Source organism: Schistocerca piceifrons, chromosome 1 (genome assembly GCF_021461385.2).
Source record: "Schistocerca piceifrons isolate TAMUIC-IGC-003096 chromosome 1, iqSchPice1.1, whole genome shotgun sequence".
NCBI classification, from domain to species: Eukaryota; Metazoa; Arthropoda; class Insecta; order Orthoptera; family Acrididae; genus Schistocerca; species Schistocerca piceifrons.
Genome location: NC_060138.1, coordinates 197,072,122 through 197,095,582, shown reverse-complemented (window position 1 = coordinate 197,095,582; position 23,461 = coordinate 197,072,122). Strand labels below are relative to the sequence as shown.

Genomic DNA, 23,461 nt, shown 5'->3' with positions numbered 1-23,461 from the left:
GGTTTCTCACATCACTCCAGAGTCTAAACGTCAGTCAATGCAATGGCGTCACACGTCATCGCCAGTCAAGGTCAAGGCAAAGCAGACAATCTCAACACGTAAGGTTATGGCGACTGTGTTCTGGGATAGACGTGGAGTATTGTTAGTCGACTTTATGGAGAGAGGAACAACGATTAATAAAGCCGCCTACTGCGCTACCCTGACTAAACTTCGACGTGCAATCCAGAATAAGCGACGTGGTCTTTTGTCGTCTGGAATCTTGTTGTTGCATGACAATGCCAGACCCCACACTGCAAATGAAACGCAAGCTCTGATCAAGAAATTTGGATGGGAACAGATGGACCATCCTCCTTACAGTCCGGACCTGGCGCCAAGTGATTTCCACCTGTTCCGTTACTTAAAGGAGTTTCTCGGCGGCAAGCGCTTCGACACAGATGATGAAGTGAAAGAAGCAGTTAAGGACTGGTTATCGTCACAGGCGACCGATTTCTATAACATGGGCATTCAAAAGCTTGTTGAACGATGTGACAAATGTTTAAATAAGTATGGAAGTTATGTAGAAAAATAGATAAAGATGTAAGGAATGTAAATAAAACAATTGTTTTGAAAAAACATTTTAGTTTTGATTTTTTTTTTATAACCGGACCTTTCTTTTGGAATAACCCTCGTATGTTAAGAATCATATCATCCGCTCCACACTTTCCGTTGAATCTAATACAATCAGTGGAGTGAGTTACTTTGATCTTCGTCCGTTGGCATCGGAGAAACCACCAGACGTGTGATTCGAAAAAAGTTGAATGGCGGAAACGATTTTATTCATAAGCATAATCATGACTGTGGTCCCCAACCAAGGAAAATGCATAAACTGTTTGCTAAAAAATACGTACGCGTATGGTTTTCAATAACAATGGATGAAGATAAAATTAATTACTATTTTTTAATTAAAATGAAATTCCTCCAGCTATAGATTTTTTATTTACTTCGCTACTAGTTTCGGCGTACCGTTAACGCCATCTTCAGGCCCATACACTCTGATGAAACCTGTTGTGTGTGGCTCAGTCTAGAAGTCCGCGGTGAGATCTCACCGCAGACTTCTAGACTGAACCACACACAGCTGATTTCATCGGAGTGTACGGGCCTGAAAGTGGCGTTGACGGAACGTCGAAACTAGTAGCGAAGGAAATAGAAAATCCTAAGTACAGCTGGAGGAATTTCATTTTAATAAAAATTATACCAGCTGTGTCCCACCCTCATCCAGTTTAAATATGGATGTACGAAGAGAAAATTAATTAGATGCACTGTATTAGATTCAACGAAAAGTGTAAGGCTAATTATGTGATTCCTAACTACAGCAGTGTCAAGCCCAACGCGACGTCAGAATCAACGAGTCGGGCAATGGAGTTTTCGCCATTGCATTTCAAAATGGTACTACAAGCGAAATCACGGTAGTGAAATAATAAAATCTTACAGTCAAATGGCGGCAATCTTTTCATTCATTATGAAAATGGAATAGTTCTGTATGTTACCTGCGCAGTTTGTCACCAGAACTTGTACTGGCCACAGTGTACAAGTTCTGCAGATAACAGAATTTTATACACTTTTTGGAAGTATCACATTACAAGATACTTAAAAATACATACAAGTACAGCGATTTTAAACGGCTATCACCATTTAATGCATAGAGATACATCAATAGGAATTAAAGATAATATATAAGAAATCTCACACTTTACATATATTATTGTTCTTATGACTCTCCTTGGTCACGCTGACAACATTTCAGCGATAATCCACTTCAATCCACTGCCCCAAATTATCAGTAACACATACGAAGAGAAAGGAAAATAGCAGGAGAACTTCGAATACGACGCGCGAATAAACGGGAAAGCCACATACTAGAACTTTGTACAGTCCTCAGTTTAGTCACTGAAAACTCTACGTGTAAGAAGTTAATGTACGGGGTTGAGGCTCCAGATGTATTACATAAAGGCAAGAAAGGAAGCAGATTTCAAATTGTAAGAATATCCAAGGAAAAATTTGGAAGGAGAAGGAAGAATAGGTTGAACGTCCCGTCAGCGTCGAGGTCATTAGAGTCGGAGCACAAGATCCAATTATGTCAAGGATGCAGAAGGAAATCGACCGTGCCCTTTCAAAGGAACCACTGAAGTATATGGTGACTCATCGAGGCGAGGGCATTCTGAGATCTACAACTGTTTTCACTAAAGGAGGCATGTACGCAAGAGGTTTGCGGGAGAGCTTCTGTAAAGTTTGTAAGGTAGGAGGCGAGATACCGGCAGAAGTAAAGCTGTGAGCACGGGGCGTGAGTCGCGCTTGGGTAGCTCAGTTGATAGAACACTTGTTCTCGAAAGGCAAAGGTCCCGAGTTCGAGTCTCGGTCCAGCACACAGTTTTAATCTGCCAGGAAGTTTCTTTGATGTTCTCTGTCATTCTTATCGGTGTATCGTCATGTATTAGTTATAGCCGATAGTAAATCCCTAATCGTCTTGAATTACCCTTTATAGCAGGTAAAATATGACAGTGCAGTATTAACAAACTGCCTGTTGGCTTTTGTCTTGGGTTCTTCAGTCGACGTTTGATGATTTTGCCGAAGTTTTGCCACTACGATTGGCTGGCGTTGTCAAAGCTTCAGCCTCTTTTTTCAGTCTCTTTTGCTGGTGGCAGACTCGAGTCGAGCTCGAGGCCGCAGATTGTAAGTACCTGGAGCGTATAGTGTAAGAGCTTTTCCATGGTCATCTCCGGTGCGATTCGCCTCTTGTAACTTGCAACGAATGTTCGCTGCAGCACGGGAATCCAGGCTCTCTTCACCTTGAGGCTTCCTACTTTCCTGTTGAAGCTATTCTCATGTTTGTGTATTTCGATAGCTTTTTTGAACAAACGGGTGCTTTAACTACTCTTCTCCACAGCAAGAACACTTGGATCGGCGAATTTTACTACGTTGTCGGTCTCACGCAGAGGTCGATTTTTCCACCCGCCGCAACCAGTAATGCTGCTTATGTTCGGTGATCCTGGTGTTGATTCAGCGACCACTCATTCCAACGTAGACTTTTCCGTACGTACATGGTAAGCGGTAGATCCCCCACAATACAAGTGGTTCCCTTTCCTTATTTGTCGATTTGAGACACTCTATAATCTTCTATGTCGGTTTGTAAAGAGCTTTCTATCCAGATCCCGGATTCCCGTGCTGCAGCCAACGACCGTTACAGGTAGCAAGAGCAGAACCGCACCGGAATTGACAACAGAAAAGCCCTTGGACTCCAGTCCGCCACCAGCAACGGAGGTTGAAGCTGTGACAGTGCCAGCCACTCGTGTTGGCGAAACGTCAGAAAAATCATGAAACAAACGTCGGCCGATGAACCCGACACAGAAGCCAACAGGCAACTTGTCAGCAAGTGGCCACAGAAGACTTAACAATTTGGTACAGTATTACTCATCACTACCTCCATGGTTCCAGGAAACGCGGAACTTTAAGACATGCAGAAAATAAATGTATAGCCTACCTGTGGATAGAACGTCTACAAGTTTTTAACTCACATTACAAGTGCTCACCATCTGTGACGTGGAAAACGATAATAAGTGTGTGAACTTCAGTGACTTTGCTGTCAGGAGTTGCCTGGCAAGTCGCTACAGTTCACTGAATTGCCTGTCTATAGACTCTACCTAATTCGATGCAACAGTACGGAGCGGATACTTTCTCTACACTTTCTGCAGACTTTCCCCCAGTGCAGCTACGCCATGGCGGGTATAACGAATGGGAATTTGGAGAGTCGGTCTGTCCACTGACACTGTGGCATTTTTCTTTATGTCTTATAGATTCGCTCAGTAGTCTCCTGAAACAACAGAGATACTGATGGGCAAACATCGATGAAACAAAATTTCCATGGAACGATGTCATTAGCTATTCCTTGGTTACTGCACGTCGCAGTCTTGAAACGGAGCCAAACTGCTTTCTTGCCCGGGAAACAGCAGTTTATTAGGATCATTGTTGTGGATCATTCGTTCACATGGTGTTGAGCCACCTAAGGAGCATTCTATTAAACAGTGTAAAATGCGTTACCCCGATGTGTCTTTTCGAACTGGTAGATTGAGTCGAAACTGCACAAAGACATCAGCAAGCCATTTTCAGCATCATTGTGTTATGGTTAAAGCTCAAGTGAACATTTGCTGATGCTGTCATGAAATCCGAACTAAAGCAAAAGGTCACTTCCGAATTGGTAGGTAGCAGATGGAATTTAAAGACTGCATTACAAAAATGTAAACACGAGAAACTCAAATCTCTCTTGGTCTAGAAGTCACGAGGAGCTGGCAGCGACTGTTGTAATAAAAATAAGGAAAAGTTGAAAATTCAACTCTGTTGTCATCCATTATCCCCAAAATAAGTTCTATGTTTTTGCCGTAGGGCGTAACAGTACCAAAAAATTTAGAAACTTGTACACCAAACGTCAGTTATCGGTGGCCTTGGTTGTAATCTGTTTGGGATTCGGTGCGAAGTCCATACAGCCATTGACAATGAGATTGTTGACAGTTGTTACCAACAATACGATAAGCTGCACCCACACTCTTGCTGACGCTCGATTCCATACTGCATTTTATCGTATATCATTTTGTTTGAATCGCACAGGTTAGTTTCGCCAAATTAGTACAGCATTGTGCATAGTCAGGCGAAACAAAGAAACTGCATCGAGAGATGCGAGGTTTCTACTTTGTTTAATGTAAAAGTCACAAACAAAATATGAAATAACATGATGTCCCCTGTTGAACGCATTGGAACTGAGTCTCGTATAACTCAAGTCGAAGTGCTAGAAATCTTCTACAGCGATAATACTCTAAGAACCGTTGTATATGTGGGGCCGTCACTGTTACAAAATGAAATAGGTGTCGACAGGAACTATTTTGGAGAATAACTGATCACAGTTTCCTCCAGTACAAAGAAATCCATGTATGTGTTGTCTTGTTGTGTGTATAAATGAAATGAGATGCATGTAAAAGCCATCTGTTGAACGAGCATGCAGTAATTAATATTAAACAGAGAAAATATTTTACACACAGTCACCTACTGAACTTGTGTATAGAACACGAGTGAATGATGTTCGCGTGGAATGGGAAAATATTACCCATTGTATCGAAGTGGCAATCGAGAACACAATGGGGAAAATGAGTAACATTGACGAATTTGTCGATAGCCAGATGTTAGGGATCTGACGCAAAGGACACTCTCTCCTTGAATATCGTGCATATACTAGAAATTATTTATTTGCTCGGTTTTAAGTTGCAGAACTCATTCCGCGATTACTTTGGTGAAGGGTGACAGGATTCCATTGTTTTTCCTTAAAATGCAGAGATGCTGAGCGCGACACGTGTCAAGGGGGCCAATACATCACTAACTATGATGTAAGAGGTAAACAGAAGACCGCAGTACATTCGATTTTGTGAGAACGTTTAGTTGGGACAATGATCTTTGCAGGTACTAGTAGATGGGAACAATGGCAGGAGGGTGTCCACAATGAGGAAATCAAAGAAAAACTGGGAATGAACTCTATAGATGTAGCAGTCAGAGCGAACAGGCTTAGATGGTGGGGTCATGTTACACGCATGGGAGAAGCAAGGTTACCCAAGAGACTCATCGGTTCAGCAGTAGAGTGTAGGAGCAGTCGGGGTAGACCAAGTAGAAGGTACCTGGATTCGGTTAAGAATGATTTTGAAGTAATGGGCTTAACATCAGAAGAGGCACCAATGTTAGCACCGAATAGGGGATCATGGAGGAATTTTATAAGGGTGACTATGCTCCAGACTGAACGCTGAAAGGCATAATCAATCTTAAATGATGATGATGATGATGAATGATCTTTTCCCAATTGACTCCATCGTATGTTGCTGAAGATCAAAAGCAGGACTTAGTCAGTTGTTCCAAAGAAACGCTAAAGAAAATTTCACTTGGGAACTCCAAAACCCCTTTATAACGTCGTATTGTCACTCGAAACATAGGTATTTTCGTGCGAGTCGTAAACTAAGCAGCGGTTGAAATGTTTGAGGCTTCCAAGATAAACCGAAACCAACAAAACAAAAGGTTTCGCTTGCCAAGCGTTCCCACGAAAACGATGTTTCTTTGATAAATATAAATACACTATGTGATCAGAAGTATCCGGACACCTTGCTGAAATGGCTTAAAAGTTCGTGGGTCCCTCTGTCGGTAATGCTGGAATTCAGTATGGTGTTGGCCCACGCTTAGCCATGTTGACAGCTTCCACTCTCACAGGAATATGTTCAATCAGGTGCTGGTAGTTTTCTTGGGGAATGGCAGCCCATTCTTCACAGAGTGCTGCACTGAGGAGTCCAAAACATCCCCAAGGTGTTCTATAGGATTCAGGTCAGGACTCTGTGCAGGCCAGTCCATTACAGGGATGTTATTGTCGTCTCACCACTCCGACACAGGCCGTGCATTATGAACAGGTGCTCGATCGTGTTACTCTTCAACAGTGGGAAGCAAGAAGGTACTTAAAATATCAATGCAGGCCTGTGCTGTGATAGTTCGACGCAAACCAGCAAGGGGTGCAAACCCCATCCATAAAAACGCGAACACACCACAACACCACCGCCTTCGAATTAAACTGTTGGCACTATACACGGTGGCAGATGACATTCACCGAGCGTTCGTCATACCCATACCCTGCCATCGAATCGCCACATCGCGTACCGTGATTTGTCACACCACACAACGTTTTTACACTGTTCAATCATCCAATGTTTACGATCCTTACACGAAACGAGGCGTCGTTTGGCATTTACCGGCGTGATGTGTGGCTTATGACCATCCGCTCGACCATGATATCTAAGTTTTCTCACCCCCCGCCTAACGGTCATAGTACTTGCAGTGGACCATGATGCAGTTTGGAATTCCTGTGTGGTGGTCTGGACCCTCTTCAACTGTCGGCGGTCTCCGTCACCAACAGACGAGGCCTGTACGCTTTTGTGCTGTACGTGTCCCTTCACATTTCCACTTCACTATCATATCAGAAACAGTGGACCTAGGGATGTTAAGGTGTGTGGAAATCTGGCGTGCAGACGTATGACCCAAGTGACACTAAATCACCTGACCTCGTTCGAAGTACGTGAGTTCCGCAGAGCTCCCCAATGTGCTCTGTCACGACGCCTAATGACTACTGACGTCGCTGATATGGAGTACCTGGCAGTAGGAGGCAGCACAATACACCTAATACGAAAAACGTATGTTTTTAAGGGTGTCCGGATACTTTTGATCACATTGTGTATGTCGGGTCCGTTGGCTCAGGTGATCGAAGCATACATAATCCTGAATGGCTTACAGTTTTTTCTCGCCAAACTATCAATGAAATGACGAAAAACAACCTAAAACGTCGCATTGTATATTATGACAATGCCAGCAGTCACGTGTGAGTTCAAGCAATTGGTTACTTGACGTATAAAATCAACATATTTATCTCCACTGTCGGTACATACCTAGCTTGTTGCCTAATGTCTTCTTTTCTTGTTAAAATAATTGAAAAGCCACGATAGCTTCAATATCGATTACTAGATGACCAGTTTCACCTCAGAAGGTGCCATCATCGGATCTGAAACGGGGATTAACATTTATAAAACCATAAAAATGATAATCCACGTTTCAGATCCGATGATGGCACCTTCGGAGTACTGAAACCGGTCATCTAGTAAACGAGGTTGAAGCGATCGTGGTTTTTCATTTATTTTAAAAACAAAGTGATCGCCCCACGTCACACCATGTGTTCACTGCAAAACCCTTTTGTTGTTTTGTGGGAATCAAAAAATGCGTGGACTACAATTTGCTTCACTTGGAGAAGCTGATGAATCCTTCCACAACCACATTTTTGAAATATTGGTATCCTCCTCTTCTTCTTCCTCTTCCTTGCCTGTTCCCGTTTCTATACGAGTTCGGTACTATTGTATGGGTTTTGGCGGTGTTAGTGACAGTTGCTGGATCCTGACGCCAACTCTCCACCCGGGACCGTGTCTGTGTGGCCCATCTGCCTGCTTCTAAAGAAGTTCTCATGCTGAAGTGTGAGAACATTTTCTAAATGTTTGCGCAGGTGGGACGTGGGTACCAGTCCGGTGTGTGGGAAACCGCGTAAAAACCACATCCAGGCTGGCCGGATGACCAGCCCTCGTAGTAAGTCTACAAGGTACCAGGTTCCACGTTCAAGCAATCGCTCACACAGGAGAATCATACAAACATATCGTCATTTGACCATCGTAAAACTCCCGTATAGACGACATAGTAATAACCATCTCTGTTGTTGAGAGACAATTGAAAGATTTGAAAGCAAACGTATTTCCAGACCCGGATGGAATCCCAATTCGGTGTTACAAAAAATGCTCTACGGCACTGGCCCTTTACATAGCCTGCACATATTCTGAATCTCTAGCCCAGCACGAAGTGCCAGGCGACTGGTAAAAAGCACAAAAAAAAATGGTTCAAATGGCTCTGAGCACTATGGGACTTAACTTCTAGGTCATCAGTCCCCTAGAACTTAGAACTACTTAAAACTAACTAACCTAAGGACATCACACACATCCATGCCCGAGGCAGGATTCGAACCTGCGACCGTAGCGGTCGCGCGGTTCCAGACTGTAGCGCCTAGAACCGCTTGGCCACCCCGGCCGGCTAAAATGCACAGGTGACTCCATTATGAAGGAAGGTAAAATAATGGACCAGCAAAATTACAGACCAATATAGCTAACTTCGATTTGCTGCAGAATCTTTTAAAACGTTCTGAGTTCGAATACTTTCTTGAAACTGAGAAGCTTATGCGTACGAATCAGCATGGTTTTAGAAAGCATCGCTCGTGCGCAACTCTGCTTTCCCATTTGTCGCATGATATACTGCGAACTACGGATGAAGAGCAACAGGCAGATTCCATGTTTCTAGATTTCCGGAAAGCATTTGACACGGTGCCCCATTGCAGACTATTAACGAAGGTACGAGTATGTGGAATATGTTCACAGATATGTGAGCGGCTTAAAGACTTCTTAAGAAATAGAACCCAGTATGTCGCCCACTACGGCGACTGTTCACCAGAGACAAGGGTATACGTCAGGAGTGCCCCACGGAAAGGAAATGTGATAGAACCACTGTCCTTCTCTATATACAGAAACGATTTGGCGGAAAGGGTAGGCAGCAGTGTGAGGTTGTTTGCTAATGATGCTGTGGTGTACGGTAAGGTGTCGAAGCTGACTGAGTGTAGAAAAATACAAGACGACTTAGACAAATCTCTAGTTGGCGTGATAAATGGCACCTAGCTCTAAATGTGGAAAAATGTAAGTTAATGCAAACGAGTAGTAAGAACTAACATGGAATGTTTGGATACAGTATTAGTAGTGTCCTGCTTGACATAGTCAAGTCGTTTACATATTTGGGAATAACATTGGGAAGCGGTATGAAAGGGAACGAACATTTGAGAACTGTGCTGGGGAAGGCTAATAGTCGACTTCAGTTTATTGGGAGAGTTTCAGGAAAGATTGGTTCACCTGTAAAGGAGACCGCACGTAGGACGCTGGTGCGACCTATTCTCGAGTACTGCTCGAGTGTTTGGGATCCGTACCATGTCAGATTGAGGAAAGGCGTCGAAGCATTTCAGAGGTGGGCTGCTACATTATTAAGAAAATTTACATAACCGACATTTGAAGCTGACTGCCGAACGGTTCCACAGCCGTCAACACGCATTGTGCGTAAGGACCACGAAGATAAGGTTCGATAAATTAGTGCCCACACGGTGGCAAATAGATATTCGTTTTTCCCTCCTGAAAGAAAGAATACTGCGGAGACATGGCTTAGCCACAGCCTGGGGCAAGTTCTGCATTTTCGCAGGAGAGCATCTGTAAAGTTTGGAAGGTAGGAGACGAGATACTGGCAGAAGTAAAGCTGTGAGGACCGGGCGTGAGTCGTGCTTCGGTAGCTCAGATGGTAGAGCACTTTCCCGCGAAAGGCAAAGGTCTCGAGTTCGAGTCTCGGTCGGGCACACAGTTTTAATCTGCCAGGAAGTTTCATATCAGCGCACACTCCGCTGCAGAGTGAAAATCTCATTCTGGAAAGAATGTCAGTTAGATTACAACAAAATGTAAAAAACTGACTGGAATTTATGCCAGTAAATCTAGCCTAAGTGATTCGGCTATAAAGCTGCGGCTAGTTGGAGGCCACTGACAGCCAGACTGATGGGGCATGACGCCCGAATACAGATAAGCAGGAAGGTACGTGTGACCTGGTCGAGAGCAAGAGGGCGTGCCGGTGGTGTCAGCGCGTTCACGCTAGTCCGCTCTTTGTCCTTCACGTGATCCTTCACATTCTGTGATAGGCTCCTGGAGGACACTTCGAAAAGCGTGATTAGTCAGAGACGCTTTGACGGAGCGTTACCTCTTCAGCAGTACTCGCTGTGGGAGGGGTAGGCGGCGAGCGCGGGTAGGCGTCGATACCCAGCAACGTCCGGTGCCGCAATACCCCAGGTCCAGCCACAACCCCAGTTCTGTTGCATCGGAACGGAAAAGTGGGAAAACAAAAGGAATGATATTTTCACTCTGCAGCGGAGTGTGCGCTGATATGAAACTTCCTGGCAGATTAAAACTGTGTGCCGGACCGAGACTCAAACTCGAAGACTTCGCCTTTCTCGGGCAAATGCTCTGCCAACTGAGCTACCCAAGCACGACTCACGCCCCGTCCTCATAGCTTTCCTTCTGCCAGTACCTCGTCTCCTACCTTCCAAACTTTACAGAAGCTCTCCTGCGAAACTTGCAGAATTAGCACTCCTGAAAGAAAGGATACTGCGGAGACATGGCTTAGCCACAGCCTGGGGCAAGTTCTGCAAGTTTCTCAGGAGAGCTTCTGTAAAGTTTGGAAGGTAGGAGACGAGATAGTGGCAGAAGTAAAGCTGTGAGGACCGGGCGTGAGTCATGCTTCGGTAGCTCAGATGGTAGAGCACTTTCCCGCGAAAGGCAAAGGTCCCGAGTTCGAGTCTCGGTCCGACACACAGTTTTAATCTGCCAGGAAGTTTCAAAACAAAAGGAATTTAATCACCAATATTTTTTTACCATCAGTCTGGCACACTACCCTACGCAGTTTCATGTGAAGCATTCAGATTTGAATTACTATGCACCGTTTTCAAATTTTCGTGTGATGATGGCTAGTTAATATGTCTAAAAATCGGCAATGATACCACTTTGCCGTCTGAGGCTGAAATATAAGGCTGGCTGCCTAATCTATGTAAACTTTGTTTTATTTTTACCCGTTCCATCGCTGATGATTTTGTTGTAGAAGCAATGGATTCGGTTTGAAACAACTTCTTTCCGATGTATGGCAATCCGTGTAGTCAGCGCACATCTCTCATTTAGGGTGGTGTTCCTATGTGACGTCACACATACAACGTCAAACTTTAACTAAGGGTTTCACGCTAGTAATTCACGGATACGTTTTCTGTGTGGCACGAAACCTTTTCCATTTGGCCCAAACGTGACAATCTTTGCGTATAAATACGTGTGATAACACATACGCCGCGGCTGTGGCGTGGTGATACTGATGTTACCCAAGTAATATCACTTCCACTGTTTCAGGATAACCATTAGTCAGTCTTTTTGACATTCCCCCCTTTTCTGTCACGTCGCCCGCTGCGTCGCCCGCTGCATCGCCTATGCAAGAACGGTTTGAGTACTGATAATAAAATCGGCTGCTGTATTTGAATCTAACGTCATTTATTCTTTTTAACACATGGTACCAGTTCCGACATCACATAGTGCCATCAGGCCGCCAACGTAACCTGCCATCCACAACCGTTTTCATGTGCAATTGACAGAATCGTATGCAGCGGGCCAAAATTAAATTGACTCCGTACCTTCCGTGGCAATAACAAAACGCAGTTATGGAGAATATAAACGCAACCACAGGGCGCATAAGATGATTCTTCAAGTATCAGGTTTGGCTGTCTGTTAAATGAGAGAGGGTCGCTGTATGAAAATTTCAATGTATTGTGGCTCCTTGTGTAAACATTCACCATCAAGTCCGATTTACTTTGGAATTACAAGTACGGCATTCACACATACGCACAAGCAGTCTCAGTAGCGAGCTTATACTCTACAAAGTAATCTGTTACCTGAAACATTACACCCTGACTGTAAGTACCGGGTGATCAAAAAGTCAGTATAAATTTGAAAACTTAATAAACCACGGAATAATGTAGATACAGAGGTATAAATTGACACCCATGCTTGGAATGACATGGGGTTTTATTAGAACCAAAAAAAAAGAAACAAAGTATTGCTACATGCGTGAAAGACCTCCTGTGCTTCGTTTGGTGATGATCGTGCGCTCAGCCGCCACTTTCGTCAATGCTTGGCCTCCCAGGTCCCCAGACCTCAGTCCCTGCGATTATTGGTTTTGGGGTTACCTGAAGTCGCAAGTGTATCGTGATCGACCGACATCTCTAGGGATGCTGAAAGACAACATCCGACGCCAATGCCTCACCATACCTCCGGACATGCTTTACAGTGCTGTTCACAACATTATTCCTCGACTACAGGCTGTTGTTGACGAATGATGGTGGCCATATTGAGCATTTCCTATAAAGAACATCATCTTTGCTTTGTCTTACTTTGTTATGCTAATTATTGCTTTTCTGATCAGATGAAGCGCCATCTGTCGGACATTTTTTGAACTTTGTATTTTTTGGTTCTAACAAAACCCCGTGTCATTCCAAGCATGTGTGTCAATTTGTACCTCTCGATCTACATTATTCCGTCATTTATTCAGTTTTCAAATCACCCGGTAGAATGCGCTCTCAGTATCCTACAAATTGGTCGTTTCGAACTATCAGTTCTAGGTCACGATTTGTTCAATACGCTACGCGGATTTAAGTTATTCGAAATAGATCACAGTTCACAGAAAAATTCGGAATTTTGCACTTTCCTCGTTATCGGTCGTTCGTTACCACTTTACGATACTAAAGGTTCTATTTACGACGGCAACTGCTTCAAAATTATAACGACTTTTGAGAGCTCAATATTAATACGTCCTATCGTCAAGATGTCTGAGCCCTGAATCCACTCAGACTGTAGAAAGAAATCTCTCTAGTCCACAAAATGTGTGCGAGTGATCTGAATGGCTGATATCCATCAAAGCTAATCAGACAGCGCATCCAAACCTCACAGTCCAACGTCTTTTACCTTACACCAATCACATTATCAAATCTCTTCATAATCATTTGTCAAATAATCGATTTCAAAAAACCAATAAATAGCAAAATAATCCCTTCTTTGCATAAATGTACTATTGATATACGTTTCTCAAAAATGGTTCAAATGGCTCTGAGCACTACGGGACATAACATCTGAGGTCATCTGTCCCCTAGAACTTAGAACTACTTAAACCTAACTAACCTATGGACATCACACACATCCATGCCCAAGACAGGAATCGAACCCGCAACCGTAGCGGTTGTGCGGTTCCAGACTGATGAGCCGAGAACTGCTCGGCCACAGCGGTTGGCTATTCGTTTCTGAATTCCCCAAAACTATAAACTGGCGAATTTGTCGATAGCCAGATGTTAGGGATCTGACGCAAAGGACACACTCTCCTTGAATATCGTGCATATACTAGAAATTATTTATTTGCTCGGTTTTAAGTTGCAGAACTCATTCCGCGATTACTTTGGTGAAGGGTGACAGGATTCCATTGTTTTTCCTTAAAATACAGAGATGCTGAGCGCGACACGTATCAAGGGGGCCAATACATCACTAACTATGATGTAAGAGGCAAACAGAAGACCGCAGTACATTCGATTTTGCGAGAACATTTAGTTGGGACAATGATCTTTGCAGGTACTAGTAGATGGGAACAATGGCAGGAGGGTGCCCACAATGAGGAAATCAAAGAAAAACTGGGAATGAACTCTATAGATGTAGCAGTCAGAGCGAACAGGCTTAGATGGTGGGGTCATGTTACACGCATGGGAGAAGCAAGGTTACCCAAGAGACTCATGGGTTCAGCAGTAGAGTGTAGGAGGAGTCGGGGTAGACCAAGGAGAAGGTGCCTGGATTCGGTTAAGAATGATTTTGAAGTAATGGGCTGAACATCAGAAGAGGCACCAATGTTTGCACCGAATAGGGGATCATGGAGGAATTTTATAAGGGGGACTATGCTCCAGACTGAACGCTGAAAGGCATAATCAGTCTTAAATGATGATGATGATGATGATGATGATGATGATGAATGATCTTTTCCCAATGGACTCCATCGTATGTTGCTGAAGATCAAAAGCAGGACTTAGTCAGTTGTTCCAAAGAAACGCTAAAGAAAATTTCACTTGGGAACTCCAAAACCCCTTTATAACGTCGTATTGTCACTCGAAACATAGGTATTTTCGTGCGAGTCGTAAACTAAGCAGCGGTTGAAATATTTGAGGCCTCCAAGATAAACCGAAACCAACAAAACAAAAGGTTTCGCTTGCCAAGCGCTCCCACGAAAACGATGTTTCTTTGATAAATATACATACACTATGTGATCAGAAGTATCCGGACACCTTGCTGAAATGGCTTAAAAGTTCGTGGGTCCCTCTGTCGGTAATGCTGGAATTCAGTATGGTGTTGGCCCACGCTTAGCCATGTTGACAGCTTCCACTCTCACAGGAATATGTTCAATCAGGTGCTGGTAGTTTTCTTGGGGAATGGCAGCCCATTCTTCACAGAGTGCTGCACTGAGGAGTCCAAAACATCCCCAAGGTGTTCTATAGGATTCAGGTCAGGACTCTGTGCAGGCCAGTCCATTACAGGGATGTTATTGTCGTCTCACCACTCCGACACAGGCCGTGCATTATGAACAGGTGCTCGATCGTGTTACTCTTCAACAGTGGGAAGCAAGAAGGTACTTAAAATATCAATGTAGGCCTGTGCTGTGATAGTTCGACGCAAACCAGCAAGGGGTGCAAACCCCATCCATAAAAACGCGAACACACCACAACACCACCGCCTTCGAATTAAACTGTTGGCACTATACACGGTGGCAGATGACATTCACCGAGCGTTCGTCATACCCATACCCTGCCATCGAATCGCCACATTGCGTACCGTGATTTGTCACACCACACAACGTTTTTACACTGTTCAATCATCCAATGTTTACGATCCTTACACGAAACGAGGCGTCGTTTGGCATTTACCGGCGTGATATGTGGCTTATGACCATCCGCTCGACCATGATATGTAAGTTTTCTCACCCCCCGCCTAACGGTCATAGTACTTGCAGTGGACCATGATGCAGTTTGGAATTCCTGTGTGGTGGTCTGGACCCTCTTCAACTGTCGGCGGTCTCCGTCACCAACAGACGAGGCCTGTACGCTTTTGTGCTGTACGTGTCCCTTCACATTTCCACTTCAGTATCATATCAGAAACAGTGGACCTAGGGATGTTAAGGAGTGTGGAAATCTGGCGTGCAGACGTATGACCCAAGTGACACTAAATCACCTGACCTCGTTTGAAGTACGTGAGTTCCGCAGAGCTCCCCAATGTGCTCTGTCACGACGCCTAATGACTACTGACGTCGCTGATATGGAGTACCTGGCAGTAGGAGGCAGCACAATACACCTAATACGAAAAACGTATGTTTTTAAGGGTGTCCGGATACTTTTGATCACATTGTGTATGTCGGGTCCGTTGGCTCAGGTGATCGAAGCATACACAATCCTGAACGGTTTACAGTTTTTTCTCGCCAAACTATCAATGAAATGACGAAAAACAACCTAAAACGTCGCATTGTATATCATGACAATGCCAGCAGACACGTGTGAGTTCAAGCAATTGGTTACTTGACGGATAAAATCAACATATTTATCTCCACTGTCGGTACATACCTAGCTTGTTGCCTAATGTCTTCTTTTCTTGTTAAAATAATTGAAAAGCCACGATAGCTTCAATATCGTTTACTACATGACCAGTTTCACCTCAGAAGGTGCCATCATCGGATCTGAAACGGGGATTAACATTTATAAAACCATAAAAATGTTAATCCACGTTTCAGATCCGATGATGGCACCTTCGGAGTGCTGAAACCGGTCATCTAGTAAACGAGGTTGAAGCGATCGTGGTTTTTCATTTATTTTAAAAACGAAGTGATCGCCCCACGACATACCATGTGTTCACTGCAAAACCCTTTTGTTGTTTTGTGGGAATCAAAAAATGCGTGGACTACAATTTGCTTCACTTGGAGAAGCTGATGAATCCTTCCACAACCACATTTTTGAAATATTGGTATCATCCTCTTCTTCTTCCTCTTCCTTGCCTGTTCCCGTTTCTATACGAGTTCGGTACTATTGTATGGGTTTTGGCGGTGTTAGTGACAGTTGCTGGATCCTGACGCCAACTCTCCACCCGGGACCGTATCTGTGTGGCCCATCTGCCTGCTTCTAAAGAAGTTCTCATGCTGAAGTGTGAGAACATTTTCTAAATGTTTGCGCAGGTGGGACGTGGGTACCAGTCCGGTGTGTGGGAAACCGCGTAAAAACCACATCCAGGCTGGCCGGATGGCCAGCCCTCGTAGTAAGTCTACAAGGTACCAGGTTCCACGTTCAAGCAATCGCTCACACAGGAGAATCATACAAACATATCGTCATTTGACCATCGTAAAACTCCCGTATAGACGACATAGTAATAACCATCTCTGTTGTGGAGAAACAATTGAAAGATTTGAAAGCAAACGTATCTCCAGACCCGGATGGAATCCCAATTCGGTGTTACAAAAAATACTCTGCGGCACTGGCCCTTTACATAGCCTGCACTTATTCTGAATCTCTAGCCCAGCACGAAGTGCCAGGCGACTGGTAAAAAGCACAAAAAAAAATGCTTCAAATGGCTCTGAGCACTATGGGACTTAACTTCTAGGTCATCAGTCCCCTAGAACTTAGAACTACTTAAAACTAACTAACCTAAGGACATCACACACATCCATGCCCGAGGCAGGATTCGAACCTGCGACCGTAGCGGTCGCGCGGATCCAGACTGTAGCGCCTAGAACCGCTTGGCCACCCCGGCCGGCTAAAAAGCACAGGTGACTCCATTATGAAGGAAGGAAAAATAATGGACCAGCAAAATTACAGACCAATATAGCTAACTTCGATTTGCTGCAGAATCTATTAACACATTCTGAGTTCGAATACTTTCTTGAAACTGAGAAGCTTATGCGTACGAATCAGCATGGTTTTAGGTGGTTAAAATTAAAGTGCAGCTACCCACAGAAGTCCAGTGTGGGCTGTAATCATCGTATGGCAGCGAAATTTGGTAGCTATGCTAATACGTTAATGCGGACCCGATTTACGCTGGAAGACAAATAGTCCAATTCTGGCCACCAGGTTCAAATCTGGCACTCGTTGACGTCTTCGGTGCTCGCATTGAACAAAATATGTGAGTGGAAGATAATAAAATAAAATCAGCATTGCGTCTTTCTGTCTTGTTTGACGTTTTCTGGCCAAGTCATGTTCCTAATCAAATGCATATGGAAACATACCTATACATCTTTTTTGCATTCACAACCCCGGATTTGCACCTCTTAGCCAAAATTGAAATTAATTTGCTTCCAGCGTAAATCGTTTCGACATTAACGCAGAATATCTATCAAGTTTCGCTGCCATAGGAGAATTACAACTCACACTGGACCTCGTAAGTATAATCTAGTATGTGAGTTACACAACTGCTTCAAATACGCTTTTCACGATAACACACAATCAGTTAATACAAATGCAAATATTCGCATATCGTCGCATTTACCTCTTCATTAACTCTGATACTCAAAACTACAAATTTCTCAACAATTTGCAGAAAACATCTTATCACCAAACGACAAAAATTATTACGGGAAATAAAATGTTTTTAGAAAACCTTTGTTTACCTTGTTATTGGAATGCTAAATACAGGCTGAAATTAGTCTTTTGTATATGTGAATATACAGTTTTCCATTTGTTGTACGGCCAAAGTTGCATTCAGTTTTGCAGTAGTCTGCTTTAATTTCCGTTTACTTTACGCTAGTGAAACATCTAGTACATAGCTGTCTCATAAGAACTAATAGATTGCTACCTACCACAAAGAAGACACGTTAAGTTGTAGACAGTCGCACATGACCGCCAAACCCGGCACCTCAGGGTGGAATGCTGGAGTTGGCGATTATCTGTGCATGAGGTGTGCTTGCTTATGTGTATGAATGGTATGTGTTTCTCTTTTGCTGATGAAGGCTGTGGCTGCAGGCTTTGTGTAAGTGTCTTTTAATTACGCCTGTCTGCAAGTTAACGTGTCTCCTTTACGGTAAGTACCAATCTACCTGTTCCTACATTGTTGATATTCATACTTGGAATTTCCATCACAAGATGTAACGTCTGTCACGAGAGAGCCGTGAGTCACCCCCTGTACAGGGCTACTAGCGATCGTAAGATTTCTATAGGAGCAATGTACAGCGCTACGCCACACGGCCATTTATCATCTGTATTCAATATGGAACTAACATTTCAGGAAAGCTGGTTCGGTGGTTCCATGTGGACTTGGCACGAAGAACTGCAAATGTACTATCTGCATCAATTTGGGCCGTATCAGCCGGATCTCAACTTCAACAATCCAGAAGTTGTAGAGGAGATGAAGGTTAGTGATCCTTCTTTTGAAAAATCCTAAAATTTGACAGAAAATTTTTACTTCTTTAACTAATAAAATAAGTATAACACTTTTTTCGAATGTTGTCTGAAGAAGCATAAATAACTTTCTGGTTACAAGCGCTTACATTTCTTAGTGTTGAAAGTGCATGTTCTGTATACTTTATATTAGTGAAGCATTTGATAACATCGACTATGAACGTTAGAGGCGACTTACGCTGTATGATAAAAGAAGGCCCTGTTGAAAATGTAGGTATGTGTACAATTACATCTATAAACATTTGATGCATTGTGCAGCTGCCAATAATCCATATTGTTTCCGTGTGACGCTGTGCTTCAAAACCTCACCCTAACAAGCACGGGAAACTATCTTTGTTTATTACGTTACAGTTACACTCACCCTCGAAGTGCAGTCAAGTGAATATGTTGAAAAGGCCACAGTACGTCATTTTCGACTGATATCCAAAATTCTATTTTAAGCATTATCTCCATAAAAATGTGATTGTCTAGAAGAATATTTGACTAATGGAAGCCTATGCATTACATCTGGAGGCGTTTGTTCAACGGAAACGAAAGTGACGTCGTGGGTATCCTAAGAAATCGTAATAGGACCGCTCTTGTTCACAGTATATACGGACGGTTTATCAGGTAAGATCAGCACAGCTGCTGTATCGTTCGCTCACGACTCTATTGTCTACATGATAGCTTCGTCGATGGATAGAAATGGAAATGAAGTCCCATGCTTCTTGACAGAGCGTAGGGAAACGATGCGGGAGATCCGCACCAGGCAAGATCCTAATGGAGGTGGTTTGCCTTCCTCCGACGGTAATGGGAATGAATGATGATGATGATGATGAAGACGACACAACAACACCCAGTCATCTCGGGGCAGATGAAAGTCCCTGACCCCGCCGGGAACCGAACCAGGGACCCCGTGCTCGGGAAGCGAGAACGCTACCGCGAGACCACGAGCAGAGGACTCGACGATGGATAATAGTAAGCAAATAGAAAACCACATGAACACAGTTTCTGTTTGTTGTGTGAATGGAAATTCAATTTACCTTTCGTTAGCCAAGAAATAGAAACGATGCATCAGATTGCAAGATAAGTGTTCTACGTGTTGTATCTTTGAAATTCACTGCCTGGCAAGAAGAAGTGAAGCACCCAGAAGTTATCTTCGGACGTGAATGTAACTGCACACACACGCACATCTTCAGCGGCTACGTAAATGATCAGAGCTGCAGTTGTCTGTGACATGTAGAACGGCCATCAGAGTGTTGCTATCGTTTTGCATTGTTACCAGGTCCGGTAGAGTATATAAGGGACAAGAACAGCGTAATATGGCGAGTGATCACTCTGAAGGACACGATGATGCTGAAAACTCGATTTCCACGCTTGCCACATCAGAAACTGATACAGTTTGAATGTGGTCTCACTGGGGCATTCCATTCGACCGGATGGTCGAATCGTGCTGTATCCATGTTTGTGATGCATTCATGTGTGACACTGGTCTGATCTAGGACGGCATGAGAACATGAAGGCAACATATTTTCCATCAAGGTTCCGGTCGATAACGTCTGACCATGGAGATAGCTGTATTGTGCACCAAGCACATTGTAATCCATTCACATTTGCGCGTGCCGTTCGAGAACAAATAATAGGTTCAGTGCATCATTCTGTGTCATCCTGCGCCACTGATAGGAGACTATCAGCAGCCACATTAGGGAAATACCGCCCCTCACACAGGCTGCCGTCAGCACCACAACGCACACGTCTGCGTTTGGAGTGGTGCTGTGACAGAGGAGTACGGACAGCTGATGAACGGAGTCACTCTGTGTTCAACGACCAATTGTGGTTCTGCGCTACGCCGGACGACCACCGTCAGTGAGTATGGTCGCGACCTTCTACATCTACATCTACATCCGTACTCCGCAAGCCACCTGACGGTGTGTGGCGGATGGTACCTTGAGTACCTCTATCGGTTCTCCCTTCTATTCCATTCTCGTATTGTTCGTGGAAAGAAGGATTGTCGGTATGCTTCTGTGTGGGTTCTAATCTCTCTGATTTTATCCTCATGGTCTCTTCGCGAGATATACGTAGGAGGGAGCAATATACTGCTTGACTCCTCGGTGAAGGTATGTTCTCGAAACTTCAACAAAAGCCTTTACCGAGCTACTGAGCGTCTCTCCTGCAGAGTCTTCCACGGGAGTTTATCTATCATTTCCGTAACGCTTTCGCGATTACTAAATGATCCTGTGACGAAGCGCGCTGCTCTCCGTTGGATCTTCTCTACATCTTCTATCAACCCTATCTGGTACGGATCCCACACTGCTGAGCAGTATTCAAGCAGTGGGCGAACAAGCGTACTGTAACCTACTTCCTTTGTTTTCGGATTGCATTTCCTTAGGATTCTTCCAATGAATCTCAGTCTGGCATCTGCTTTACCGACGATCAACATTATATGATCATTCCATTTTAAATCACTCCTAATGCGTACTCCCAGATAATTTATGGTATTAACTGCTTCCAGTTGCTGACCTGCTATTTTGTAGGTAAATGATAAAGGATCTATCTTTCTGTGTATTCGCAGCACATTAGACTAGTCTACAGTCAGATTCAATTGCCATTCCTTGCACCATGCGTCAATTCGCTGCAGATCCTCCTGCATTTCAGTACAATTTTCCATTGTTACAAACTCTCGATATAACACAGCATCATCTGCAAAGAGCCTCAGTGAATTTCCGATGTCATCCACAAGGTCGTTTATGTATATTGTGAATAGCAACGGTCCTACGACACTCCCCTGCGGCACACCTGAAATCACTCTCTTCTGGTGTTTTGGAGAGGCACAGCGGTTTTACTCCTAGCGCCATGGTGCGAAGAGTCATCAGGTACTACTTCAGATCACAGTCGGTGAAGGAATTCTTGACGGTAGAACAGTACGTCACAGACATCCTGCATCCTCACATGTTACCTCTCAGGCGTCGGTACCGTGGTGCCGTGTTTTCAACAGAAGCTGGCCGCCCATACATGGCACGCGTCTCTATCAACTGGCTACGTGGTGTGTAGGTACCCTCATAGCCAGCAAAAGTCCCAGATATTGGACCGACTCAGACACCAGCCACGTCCAAGTGCCAGTGTACAGAATATCAAGGACACGTTACAATAGTTGTCGTCCATCTTGCCTGACGAGATTATACAACGGATTTATGACATCTTCTACAACCGAATCAGTGTATGCTTTCAGGCCAGAGGGTGTGGAATGCCATACTGGTAAGTGAGCTCTATCGTCCCTCTCTCTTTCCTTTTTTATGAAAGGCATCGGCTTATTACGTTTGGAATCGTGGAAGAAGACATTTATAAGTCGTGACGTGCGTATATTTTGCACACTCGAACTAGTGGCTGAAAAACCCACTAACAGTCATCAATGTTGCTACGAGGGCAAATAATTCTGAGTAAAGGTACTGAGTTTGGTTGTAACAATTTACGTATGTTGTCAACACGCACGGCTAGCTGTAAAATACGCCAGGTTTGTTTCAAACTGTAGTAGTTAGTGGCCGATAAATATTGTTGCAGAAAGGGAGAGACACAATATAATCAGTTATTTCCACATAATTATGTTCACATGGAGAGTGAGGTATGAAATGAGATTAGAAGGACAAATACTTTTTGTGGATATATTGTGAAAAAACTTACGTACAATTAACAAAATCTTGTGTTCAGAAGCAACTTCGTACAACGCGTCTAATAGGTTCGAGAGCTGACAACAGTGTCACCATTTTTATTCATCCAAGTCTTTTCTCCGACAACTTTGTATAGAAATTCCACGGCATAGTCTTTGTTATTCTTAGTATTTGTTACACAAAAATATATTTATTATTAATAGTTTTACGTTCAAAATTTGTAAAGGTGGAAAGTTCTCTCGTTACAAAGTAACATTTCATCAATGATAGCACGTTTACATAGATAGACACGCATATTTTTATTCGTTACTGATACAGTTTACTTGTGGTTATCATAACATTTTACTATGGCTCTTAGAAGTCTTTCCAGGAGACGTTACAGCTCGTACTGCCAAGTACGTTTCAATCCGATTCTACTTTCTAATCACTACAAAACATCACACTTCGTCTCAACCCGTGAAATTTCGTTTCGTTTCCCGCTCTCTTTCTCCGATCTTCATTCTTTTTGCCAGTCAATATTATTTCCCCTCAATGAGAAAAACAAAAAGAAAATTGTGGGAAGAAGGATGCATCACGAGGAAAGATTGTCTGAAAGACGAGAACACAACTAGCATTACACAACTACGGAAGACGTAGCACCGAGTGAGATGCGTTTCTAATGCGCTGTAATTACGGATAACGATGCACTCACGTAAAATCTGTAAAAGGATAGGAGAACGGAACACACAAGTTTGTTGGAAGGGGCATGGGAAAGTAAAGAGTGTCTGTAAATAAATGGGAAACATGATTCTAGAGCCATCTTTCCTGGTGTTTATCACACCGTTCTGAGTCCTTGTGAAACAGGCGTGATGGCAGGCATAGAAGGTATTCACAGAGGTGAATATTTCGGACATGTGGCTCTCCGCAGCTCCCATGTACTTGATTAAAGCCGCTAAAAAAATTAAACTGCGCACAAATCATTCATTATTCGGCCGGAATTTGGCACTAGCCTGTCATTAGGAATCTTGCTTTGACGCCAATGGCATCCAGTCTGCCATCATGTATACTGCACAGTATCATTAGTGTTACATTGCGCACAAACCATTCATTATTCGGCCGGAATTTG

The 23,461-nt window shown here is 43.7% G+C and overlaps 1 protein-coding gene across 1 annotated transcript in view; it reads left to right on the top strand.

Moving 5' to 3' along the window:
* The window catches only part of LOC124800005 (maltase A3-like), a 131,043-nt gene that overhangs the window by 62,203 nt on the left and 45,379 nt on the right, over window positions 1-23,461 (top strand). Inside the window, exon 4 of the mRNA XM_047262962.1 lies at window positions 18,540-18,665. Within this exon, the coding sequence (XP_047118918.1) occupies window positions 18,540-18,665 (126 nt within the window). The remainder of the gene's footprint in view (window positions 1-18,539; window positions 18,666-23,461) is intronic.